Genomic DNA, 12,844 nt, shown 5'->3' with positions numbered 1-12,844 from the left:
CTTATCCTTTTTTCTTTAGTATTATTATGAATGATACCGAATTTTGTTAAATATTTTTCTGACTTGATTGAGATAGTTATATATTTTTCAGTCTATATTGTTGATAGAAATAACAAGGTCAATTTATATTTTATTATTAAGTCAACCTACAACAGATGAATGGATAAAGAACATGTGGTGTATATATATCTGTGTGTGTGTGTGCGTGTGTGTGTATGTATATATATATATATATATATATATATATATATGTGTGTGTGTATATTTATATATGGCAACAACACTGGATGAACTTGTAGGGCATTATGCTTGGAGAAATAAGTCAGACTGAGCAAGATAAATATTGTGGCTATCAAGTCTATGTGAAATCTCAAAAATAAAACATGCTAGTAAATATAACAAACAAACTCATTTATAGATAACAAACTATAAATAGAGTAAAACTTTTATTTTAAAAATTGATAATTCCTATGTGAATCACCTAAAACCTACAACAACCATAAAAAAATTTTAAATAAGTTTTTAAGCCATAACTAAAAAAAAATTCTTGCTCTATTTTTTCTAGACCCTCAAAGAAATGTGTGAAAGTGCAAGTCACTCAGTCCTGTCCAACTCTTTGCGACCCCCTGGACTATACAGTCCATGGAATTCACTATGCCAAAATTCTAGAATGGGTAGCCTTTCCCTTCTCCAGGGGATTTTCCCAAACCCAGGGATCAAACCCAGGTCTCCCACAATGCAGGCAGATTCTTTACCAGCTGAGCCACAAGGGAAGCCTTGAAGAAAAGAAATGTGTGCAAGGATATAAACAGTAGTAGTAGTATTTGTGTGTGTGTGTTCAGGCACTATTTTGTGTCCAACTCTGCAACCCCATGGACTGTAGCCCACCAGGCTCCTCTATTCATGGGGTTTTCAGGGCAAGAATATTGGAGCTGTTTTCCATATCCTTCTCCTGGGGATCTCCTGAACAAGGGATTGAACCCATTATGTCCCATCTGAGTCTCTTACATTGACAGGCAGATTCTTTTACTACTTGGTAACAATTATTACCAAAAAAGCTGAAGTTGAACCATTCTATGAAGACCTACAACACCTTCTAGAACTAACACCAGAGAAATATGTTCTTTTCATTATAGGGGACTAGAATTCAAAAATAGGAAGTCAAGAGATGCCTGGAATAACAGGCAAGTTTGACCTTCGAGTACAAAGTGTAGCAGGGCAAAGGCTAACAGAGTTTTGCCAAGAGAATGCGCTGGTCATAGCAAACACCCTCTTCCAACAACACAAGAGAAGACTACACATGGACATCACCAGACGGTCAATATTGATATCAGATTGTTTATATTCTTTGCAACTGAAGATGGAGAAGTTCTATATAGTCAGCAAAAGCAAGACCAGGAGCTGACTGTGGCACAGATCATTAACTTTTTATTGAAAATTTCAGACGTAAATTGAAGAAAGTAGGAAAAATCATTAGACCATTCAGGTATGATCTGAATCAAATACCTTATGATTATACAGTGGAAGTGACAAATAGATTCAAGGATTAGATCTGATAGACAGAATGCCTGAAGAACTATGAATGGAGGTTCATAACATTGTACAGGAGGCAGTAATCAAGACCATCCCCAAGAAAAAGAAATGCAAAAAGACAAAATGATTGCCTGAGGAGACATTACAAATAACAGAGAAAAGAAGAGACGCTAAAGGCAAAGGAGGAAAGGAAATATATACCCATCTGAATACAGAGTTCCAAAGAATAGCAAGGAGAAATAAGAAAGCCTTCCTCAGTGATCAATGCAAAGAAATAGAGGAAAACAATAGAATGGGAAAGACTAGAGATCTCTTCAAGAAAATTAGAGATACCAAGGGAACATTTCATGCAAATATGGTCCCAATAAAGGACAGAAATGGTGTGGACCAACAGAAGCAGAAGATATTAGGAAGAGCTGGCAAAAATACCCAGAAGAACTATACAAAAAAGATCTTCATGACAGATAACCATGATGGTGTGATCATTCACCTAGAGCCAGACATCCTGGAGTGCAAAGTTCTGTGGGCCTTAGGAAGCATTACTACGAACAAAGCTAGTGGAGGTGATGGAATTCCAACTGACCTATTTCATATCTTAAAAGATATTGCTGCTAAAGTGGTACACTCAATATGCCAGCAAATTTGGAAAACTCGGCAGTGGCCACAGGACTGGGAAAGGTCAGTTTTCATTCCAATCCCAAAGAAAGACAATGCCAAAGAATGCTCAAACTACCACACAATTGCACCATTTCACACGCTAAAAAGTAATGCTCGAAATGCTCCAAGCTAGGCTTCAAAAGTACATGAACCAAGAACTTCCAGATGTTCAAGCTGGGTTTAGAAAAGGCAGAAAACCAGAGATTAAATTGCCAACATCCATTGGTTCATAGAAAAATCTAGGGAATTCCAGAAAAACATCTACTTCTGCTTCATTGACTACACTAAATCCTTTGACTGTGTGGATATCAACAAACTGGAAAATTCTTCAAGAGGTGGGATTACCAGACCACCTTACCTACCTCCTGAGAAATCTGCATGCAGGTCAAGAAGCAACAGTTAGAACCAAACATGGAACAATGGACGGGTTCCAAATTGGGAAAGGAGTACATCAAGGCTGTACATTGTCACCCTGCTTGTTTAACTTACGTGCAGAGTACATCATGCGAAATGCCAGGCTGGATGAAGCACAAGCTGAAATCAAGATTGCTAGGAGAAATATCAATAACCTCAGATACGCAGATGACACCATCCTTATGGCAGAAAGTGAAGAGGAACTAAAGAGCCTCTTGATGAAAGTGAAAGAGTAGAGTTAAAAAGCTGGCTTAAAACAACATTCACAAAACTAAGATCGTGGCATCTGGTCCCATCACTTCATGGCAAATAGATGGGGAAGCAATGGAAACCATGAGAGACTTTATTTTGGGGGACTCCAAAATCACTGCAGATGGTGATTGCAGCCATGAAATTAAAAGACACTTGCTCCTTGAAAGAAAAGTTATGACCAACCTAGACAGCATATTAAAAAGCAGAGACATTACTTTGCTGACAAAGGTCCATCTAGTCAAAGCTATGATTTTTCCAGTAGTCATGTATGGATGTGAGAGTTGGACTATAAAGAAAGCTGAGTGCTGAAGAATTGATACTTTTGAACTGTGGTGTTGGAGAAGACTCTTGAGAGTCCCTTGGACTGCAAGGAGATCAAACTAGTCCAACCTAAAGGAAATCGTTCCTGAATATTCATTGGAAAGACTGATGCTGAAACTGAATCTCCAATACTTTGGCCACCTGATGTGAAGAACTGACTCATTTGAAAAGACCTTGATGCTGGGAAAGACTGAAAGCAGAAGGAGAAGGGGACAACAGTGGATGAGATGGTTGGATGGCATCACCAACTCGATGGCCACAAGTCTGAGTAAGCTCCAGGAGTTGGTGATGGACACGGAAGCCTGGCATGTTGCAGTCCAAGGGGTCGCAAAGTGTCAAACATGACGAAGCAACTGATTTGAATAATTATTACAGATCACATGGGTGTGAGCCAAAGGGGATAATGGGGCACAATGGAAACTGAGCCCCACTCAAAAAATAATGAAGTCAACTCACCTGAAGCAACATTTGACATATTTTTAAGATTTAGTGTGAGGAAAATTAAAACTAACATCATATTTATAACACAATGACTTTCATGAAAATTCAATATCCAACTGTCTTCCTTACACAAATATATAGCTAAATAAGCATACTGGAATTTAATTAGTAGCACATATTTTAAATACTAGAGATTTCACTTTTTGGAAGGGAAGAGAACTAGGAAGAATGTTGAGATATGAAAAAAAAAGTGAAATAAAAATGAAACAAAAGAAGGACCTGAAGAAAAATGGATGTTGCTTGCATAACTTGAAAAGTATGAATAATTGATATGAGGTTAAAAATGAATAAAAAATAAAGGAACAAATCATCTTTCCTACCATATAAACCCATTTTAAAAAATTTGAAGCAGCAAAAATTACTGTTGCTTTTCTTTCTGAAAAATACATTATGTTTTCTCAATAATATTTTCTTCACTTCCTCTTGCACTTTTATCATTATTATGCCATGATAAAAGTGATGATATATTAACATCAATTCATTCAATAACACAATTTTGGATGTCACTATCTATTAAGCATGTTCAGGAATTCCATGAGAGTTTCTGAGTGAGTTTATAGGATCGATAGAAGACAGCAAAAGTGTATATACAAACACAAATTGACATGTAAGGGTGTATGTAAGACACTCATATTTAGGAGACTGACTAACTGCCAATAGAGACATGGCCGTGTAGGACTGGATTCCCAGAGGTCCTTTCTTTTACAGAGAAAGAAAATAATTACTTCTCTCATCTGCCTGCCTTCCTTTCCCAGAATGGCCTTAAGGGCCAAAGGGAGCAGGGATGGAGGAGTTCCCAGAGGGCAAAGTCCCTAAAGCTCCAGAGGTATACCAACCCCAGGTACTTGGGAACTATCCAAGGCTTCAGTATCAGTGGAACCAGAACCCATGCTTAACATCATCCGTGAGTCTGAGTGAAGAAAGATATACCAGCATTAACCAGAAGACAGGAAAGACTCATCTCTTCATTGGGGGTCTGTGTTCGTTTCCATTCCTGGGATAGTGCTGCTGAAGTAGTCTGAAAACCGGTAGTTGATACTGCCTCCTGTGTCAGGTGAGTAAGTGCAAGTGAAAGCTCTGCTCTGGAACCTTGTTCTCTCCTTTGCCCTTCTTTCCTATGATTTTTTTGCTTGGAGATGACAGAGATGCAGAGGAGGTGAAGTTTGTCCATAGGAGACGGGTGGTGGGGAGCTTGAAAGTACATCATCTGGACCCCACTTATGAAAATTTCAAACATTTCAACAAGGAGTATGGACACTGGGCACAAAGTATTCATGCAAAAGTACTGGAATCATGGGATAGGAATTAAATTTATTCTATATAACTTAAGAAGGTGAGAACAGAGATCACAGTTGGGGGTCAGAGGGTGTCAGAAAGTAGCTCCTCAGATGTCAGTTCAATCTAAGTAATATCTAAAAACTGCAGCTTCCAAAACCAGAAAATGATGCCCAAAGATCAAAGAAGTATCTGCCACTGGATATCATCAATAATGTCTGTAACTGCATTTCAAGGAGATGTCTTAAAGGTCTGTCTGAGTTCTGTGGAGTTAGGTGAACCCTAACAACTTTAACACTTAAATATATAAAATAATATGGCAAGTAAGATATGCATTTCTACCTCGCTGTGATGACACAGGACACAGCTGTATACATATATTCAATGGCTTTGGGCCTGACGTTTGTTTCTTTCACATCCAAACCCTAGCGGTTAAACTAAGGAAAAGACATATGACACCACTGAAAGAATTTTTCCATTTGAAGACATAAAGTATTAAGATAGTCAACTTGACCCACTTTCTTCAGAGTATGGTTACTATTATATGACATGATATGTGTACAATTCATCCCCAAATTGTCAATATCACTACTAATGTATTGTTATTAGCAAGAGGAAAAAAATTGGAAGATCATTTAATCTCATCTAAGTATCAGGTGGAAAGGCCATGCCTGGCATGTCCCAGCTAGACAGGACCCTTTGTCTGGGGAAGCTGAGGACCAAGAGGAGTGAAGAGAGGAGACTGGGAGGAGACACCCCTCCTCCTTCCTCTGAGAGTCAGCCCTGGTCACTAACAGGGAGTCTCTGGTGAGGAGAATCTGGGAGCTGAGGAGGACTGAAACTGCATTCGGGGGTTAGAATTCATAACTGGAAACAAGAACACGACTTGAAACAGTACAGAATCAAAAGTTGGTTTCTACTGACATGAAAATACTGTTTAGTTCTGGGTTCACAGTATGATTAAAGCTTCCTTTCCCTTGCTACTCTGCCCCCATCCCAAAGCTATTTCTTGTCTATCAGTTCTGTTTTCAGAACTACTGATTGTATCATCAGTGATTTTTGATTACTCTTTTATAGTATTGATGAGGTAAGTACATTATCATGGAATTGTTTTTTAGGGTCAGAGAGAAACTGGAAGTTGAATCTAACACACTTGATTAGAATTAGATAGGAATAGTATTAGCCTAATACTGGGTAGATGGTTAAGATTTTGAGAATCATTTCCCTTGTTTGTAATGTGATGATAATAAAACATATTTCACAAAAGAGTGAAAGAGAAAATGAGATGAAGTCCTAGATATTGGAGCACCATTCTCAGCAAGTGACAAGAGTTCAACAACTAAACAGTACGAAAATTTACATTATGTTAGCAAGCCTAGTGACAAATCAAGAGAGAATTTAAAAAACTCCTGGCAAAAAGTTTGTAAATCCACATGATAACTCTTTATATGAGACTATTTATGAAGACAGATTTGACTACAATGGACTGCATGATTTGAAGGCCACCAGAAAGTCCTAACCTATACATTTTGCCAAGTTACAGACTTCTTTTGATTCTCTGTCACAATTCAGGTGGAGGAGAACCTTAGAATTCTTCATCTGCAGTGTAAATGAGGGTGGGTGCTAAACTGTTTCAGTTTTATCCAACTCTTTGTGACCCCATGGACTGTAGCCCACCAGGCTCCTCTGTTCATGGGGATTCTCCAGGCAAGAACACTGGATTGGGTTGCTATGCCCTCCTCCAGAAGATCTTCCCAACCCAGGGATCAAACCCAGGTATCCTGCAGTGCAGGTGGATTCTTTACCATCTGAGCCACCAGGGAAGCCCAAGAATACTGAAGTAACCTATATCTCTTCTCCAAGCAGCCCTCCCCTACTCTCTCATAATAGTTTATGCAAGACCATGTCATTGCTCATAGCACTTATTAGTATTACTGTTGTCCCAGAATGGTTTTAGTTCTCCCTACTTCAGAATAGAGATGGTTTCTAACTCAATTTGGTGACCCTAGTATCTAATAGCATGCCAAGGAGAAACTTTAAATGATGAGACAACAATGGCAACATTGAACTAGCCTGGAGGAAAGAGGGAATGTGTGCCTGGATTACTGCACTGAAGATGAAAAATGGAAACAGAAAGGAGATGGAAGGATTTTAAAGGTAGATCTCATCACCCTTACACTAATGCAATCAGAAGAATCAAGTTTCCTCCTGCTTGCTATTAGGTATTAGTCCAGCAGAGTTGGGTGGAATTGCTCTTCTCCTTTTAAAGTTGTTTCTTCCAGAATTTAGGAATCCTACTAATATGAAAACCTAAGAAATAGAGTAAACAAAAAGAAATTTTTACGAATAACCCAAATCAAAATGACTTTTTAGAAAAATGTAAATTCACAAACATTATTTGCAGTGCCTAATTTTTAAAATCTATAATTAAAGCATAATAAATACAGCTGAAAAGTCAAGTTATGGTAGCTAGTGGTCTACAGTCATTTATCTGAGTCTCTAAGTTGTGTCAGGTTCTGCTGTTTATTAGCATGTACTGTTCAAATTAAATTGTAGATACTGTAGTTCAGGTATTCATTTTTAAATAGTGAAGAAACATGAGTATGAATTTAGAGACTCATCTGTTATAAAGAAGCTTCCTAAGTAGTTTTCTCCTCTTAATTTCTATAAAGATTTAACAGCTCTATTAAAAATACAGAATGAAGTGAGTCAGAAAAAGAAAAACAAATATCATATATTAATACATATATGTGAAACTTGGTGAAACAGTAGAGCTGAACCTATTTGCATGGAACGGATAAAGATCTAGTCAGAGAGAACAGATGTGTGGATACAAGAGTGCTATGGGTGGATGAACTGGGAGATTGGGATTGCAATATATACTCTACCACGTGTAAAATAGCTAGCTAGTGGGAACCTGCAGTATAGTACAGGGAGCTCAGCTCAGTGCTCTGTGATGACTTAGGTAAGACGGCAGTAGGGGTGGTGAGAGGGAAGGAGATTCAAGAGGGAGAAGATATATGTGTACATACAGCTGATTCATTTTATTGTACAGAAGAAACTAACAAAATATTATAAGCAAATATATACTCTATTAAAATATTATAAATAAACCTTGAACAAATCAAACACTACAAAGAAATCATAGCACCTCAGCCTTCTGAATTGTTTAAAGTAATGTGAATATCACATAAGATATACACAAAAATTCACTTAGTGATGGATAATCTGCCAGGATGCATAAGTCACTTAAGTAAAGCAATTTGTTCTGTCTCTACGTATCTTGAACCAGTAGCTAATTTTTATTCCAATTTTACAGATCACTAAAAGGAAGGTGCAGGAATATTTGACAAAATATGACAGCACACCAAAATGGCAGCACCTCCACTGAGTTTTCAGACTTCTATCTGAACTGTTTTGTCAGGTCCCCCAGCTGGCAGCACTGGCTGTCCCTGCCCCTTAGCCTCCTCTTCCTCCTGGCCATGGGGGCCAACACCACCCTCCTGATCACCATCCGGCTGGAGGCCTCTCTGCACGAGCCCATGTACTACCTGCTCAGCCTCCTCTCCCTGCTGGACATGGTGCTCTGCCTCACCGTCATCCCCAAGGTCCTGGCCATCTTTTGGTTTGACCTCAGGTCCATCAGCTTCTTTGCTTGCTTCCTTCAGATGTTCACCATGAATAGTATCTTTGCCATGGAGTCCTGCACATTCATGGTCATGGCCTATGACCACTATGTGGCCATTTGCCATCCTCTACGATACCTGTCCATCATTACTGACCAATTTGTAGTCAAAGCAGCCATTTTTATTTTGGCCAGAAGCATCTTTTTGACAGTACCCATCCCCATTCTTTCAGGATGTCTCCATTATTGTCTGGAAAATGTCATTGAGAACTGCCTCTGTGCCAATATGTCTGTCTCCAAGCTCTCCTGTGGTGATATTATCATCAATCGTCTCTACCAATTTGCTTGTGGATGGACTCTGCTGGGATTTGACCTCATCCTCATCTTCCTCTCCTACACCCTCATACTAAGGGCTGTTCTGAAACTCAAGTCAGAGGGAGCTGTGGCAAAGGCCTTAAGCACATGTGGCTCCCACTTCATCCTGATCCTCTTCTTTAGCACTGTCCTTCTGGTTTTTGTCTTCACTCTTGTGGTAGAAAAAAAAGTGTCCTCTGACGTGCCAGTCTTGCTCAATATCCTCCACCACGTCATCCCTCCAGCCCTCAACCCCATTGTCTATGGGGTGCGAACCCAGGAGATCAAGCAAGGAATCCAGAGATTACTGAAGAAAGGTTGGTAACTAGGACAAGTGGATCTTTGCATTCCTAAAATAGGATGGCTTTGAGTCAATAGTGGATGAGTGGATTGAAGTTTGGATCTATGAATTTTAATCTCAAACTGTACAAATTGTCTTTGTTTTCTCTTTTAATAAAGCTTTAGTTTCTTTTAGAGTTTCTCTTTCTCTCACTCCTCAAAAATGAATCTTCATGATCATTTCTCCCCTTTCCCACACTTTTTATCCAAATGTGCAAAATAATAAATGTCCTTAAGCAGATTCTAAAGGGAGAGATTTATGTTCCTGAATAAAGTGAAAGTGTTAGTCACTCAGTCATGTCCCACTCTTTGCAGCTACATGGACTATAGCCTGCCAAGCTCCTCTGTCCGTGGGATTCTCCAGGCAAAAATACTGGAGTGGGTAGCCATTCCCTCCTTCAGGGGATCTACCTGACCCAGGGATTGAACCCAGGTCTCTGGCATTGCATGCAGATTCTTTACCTGAGCCACCAGGGAAGTCCTGAAAAAAAAACTTTTAATATGCCATATATTTCATATTCTTGTGTAAACAATTGTGGGTGTTTTGTGGGCTATATTATATAATTTTAATGTGTTCTTATCCTTATTTCCACTAAATATTACATATTAGAGACAAAGACATAGGAGCTGAAACTTTAACCCTGAATAGTGGAAGGTTACTATTGGTCTCTGTGTGCTTATTCAGTCACTTCAGTCATCCAACTCTTTCCAACCCCATGGACTGTAGCCCACAGGCTTTTCTGTCCATGGAATTATCCTGGCAAGAATACTGGAGTAGGTTGCCACTTCCTACTCTAACTGGTATGTATATGGGTCTTTTTCTCTCCGTCTCCAACCATATCACAAGCTTCCTTCTCACTGCCTTACTGTCTCTCCTCTTCTCTTCTCCAGGAGTGTGCATTGCAAAAGGGCACAGTTTGTTTGTTTTTTTCTGAATGCTCTTGTGTGTAACAATTATCATAAAGTTTTAGCAGATTTAAGAGACTACTAAATTTTTTCCCCAAAGTGTCTGCGCTTTGGACATGCATCTCTTGAATCCAAAAGATATGCAAAGATAGCTATGTGAATGATATGCAAACACAGCTATGTGAATGAGTTAAAGAATTGTTAAGTAATATAATATATGATTCAGTAATAGTACTTGCAGATATAACAAATTATATAGAAATTATTTCTTATTAATTTTACAGTTTCTAAACACATTTGTGTCCTGGGAATTCTGTTAACTATTAAGATACAAAAATAAATCAAACATTAGTATTGCTTTTGGGAGTTCAAAGTTGGACTAGGAAGAATGCAAATAATAATTCCAGAAATATATTCTTCTCAAATGAAAAGGCTGAGAAATGGAATCATGTGCTTCTATGGGCATTAAGGTGCTGGACAATATAAGAAAGCATCAGACAGAGTTAGAAGGTCTGAGTTGTAAGCTTTGCACAACAACACACACACAAAAATTAATTTTCTGGGAACAAGTGAGTTGGTCTCACTGTGTTTCATGTTACTCTATTACTTGAAAATAGTGAATAATTTGTTTAGAAGATCCTTTCTACATATAAGATTTGTGCCTCAGTGACAACATGCAAGTGTGTGATATCATTTTTACCATGGAAGGAAAATCTCACAAAGTTTAGCACTATCCCCAAAGTCTGATTCTTTCAATCACCACTGAAAGCATCAGAATACATCTCTTGACCTACTTAAACTTTCATCCTACAAACATCTATTGATTTCTTTTTCTTCTTCCTCTCATAATGAAAAAGAAAAAAATTACTATTTGATTTCTTTGCTCCTCTTTAGCACTAGGAGCAAATATTTTAAAAACAAGCATGCACTTACATAAGAAGCAATAAGTATAAGCATATATCAGTATTTTATTGGTGAAAATGGATTCTCAAAAGTAGAAAGCAATCTGTAAAGATACTACTTGGTTCATACTATAGATAACCTTTTTCATTATTACTTGAAGATCTCCTACAAAACCCATTCACTAAAAGATTTCAATATTAAAAAATGTCATGGTTTAAAAAAAAAATGTCATGGTTTAAAATTGTATAACTGGCTACCAAGGTGAAAGTTTTACAAATATAGATATAATATCATCTAACTTAAATATAAGATTTTACCTATTATGAATGAAACTGTTATGAACATGTAAGTCAAGACTTTTGTGTGGATATATGTTTTATGTCTCCTTAGTGTTACAAGTACATTGCAAAGATTGTATATGATTAAGGGTATGATTAAATTTCTAGCAGATTGCCAAACTGCTTTGAATATCTTTGTTCCATTTTACTTTCCCACCAACTGTGAGAAACCAGTTCTTACTTCCTCCACATCCATGCCAACACTTGGTGTTGTCAGTCTCTTTAAAATTTAACCCTTCTAGTAGTTGTGCAGTAGCATCTCTTTGTTGTTGTTCAGTAGCCCCATCCTGTCTGACTCTTTGAGACCCCATGGACTGCAGCACATGAGGCTTCCCTGTCCTTCACCACCTCCTGGAGTTTGCTCAAAAATCTACTTTTTGTGTTGTTCTAGTTGGCTGTTTAAATGGTTTGTTTTGAAAACAGTCTATTGAAGTCTTTTATTTTTAAATTGGGTTATTTATTTTATACATACATAATAGCATTATAAATTCTAGAAAAGAATACTAGAATATTCATATTTTTATACAATATAAATTCTAGAAATATCCATCATGAAAATTTCTCACAACCTATGGTTTGCTTGCTTTCTCATTTCCCCATGTTTTATTTTTTAAAGAGCTGTTGTTTTAAATTTTGATGAAATATAACATCATTATTAGGTCTTTCAGAGAAGGCAATGGCAACCTACTCCAGTACTCTTGCCTGGAAAATCCCATGGACGGAGGAGCCTGGTGGGCTGCAGTCCATGGGGTCGCTCAGAGTCAGACCCGATTGAGCAGCTTCACTTTCACTTTTCACTTTCATGCATTGGAGAAGGAAATGGCAACCCACTCCAGTGTTCTTGCCTGAAGAACCCCAGGGATGGGGGTGCCTGGTGGGCTACACAGAGTTGGACACAACTGAAGCGACTTAGCAGCAGCAGCAGCATTAAGTCTTTTGATGCACTTTTTGTCTAATTAAGAAATATGACCAGTCTTGGGGCTTCCCAGTGGTAAGGAATCCATCCATCAATGCAGGAGATGCAAGATCCTGGGGTCAGAAGATCTCCTGGAGAAGGAAATGACAACAGCTCCGATATTCTTGCCTGGGAAATTCCATGGACAGAGGAACCTGGCAGCAGGCTACAGTCCACAGAGTCGCAAAGAGTCAGACATGACTGAGCACGCACATGCGATCTATCTTAAGTTTATAAAGACTTCTCCAACAGTTTCTAATAATTTTTACTTTAAGATTTTAGGTGTAAGTCTATAGCCTAAGGTTTGTATGTGGTACTGGATAATGACTTCTGCTTTTTTTTTTCTTCAAATGGAAATACATTGTTCCAGCAGCGTTTGCTGAAAAGACTATAATTTCTCCCCTTGAATTACCTTAGGCTCTTAGTCAAAAGGCAATATTCATTAATGAATAGGTCTATTTCTGGACCCGC

General features: G+C 38.2%; 1 protein-coding gene across 1 annotated transcript; it reads left to right on the top strand.

Moving 5' to 3' along the window:
* Nucleotides 1-8,309: 8,309 nt before the first annotated feature.
* LOC147357916 (olfactory receptor 56A3-like) lies at nt 8,310-9,257 on the top strand. The gene has a single exon (XM_086341981.1). The coding sequence runs from the start codon at nt 8,310-8,312 to the stop codon at nt 9,255-9,257; it is 948 nt and encodes a 315-aa protein (XP_086198107.1).
* The last annotated feature ends 3,587 nt before the right edge of the window (nt 9,258-12,844 follow it).

Source organism: Bos grunniens, chromosome 15 (assembly GCF_055505025.1).
Source record: "Bos grunniens cultivar Pamir isolate PY7600 chromosome 15, Bosgru_T2T1.0, whole genome shotgun sequence".
NCBI classification, from domain to species: domain Eukaryota; kingdom Metazoa; phylum Chordata; class Mammalia; order Artiodactyla; family Bovidae; genus Bos; species Bos grunniens.
Note: the sequence above shows the minus strand (reverse complement) of the source record. Positions and strands in the feature narration are given on the sequence as shown.

Coding starts and splice junctions, on each gene's coding strand:
- LOC147357916 (XM_086341981.1), top strand. CDS start 8,310: ATGACAGCACACCAAAATGGCAGCACCTCCACTGAGTTTTCAGACTTC.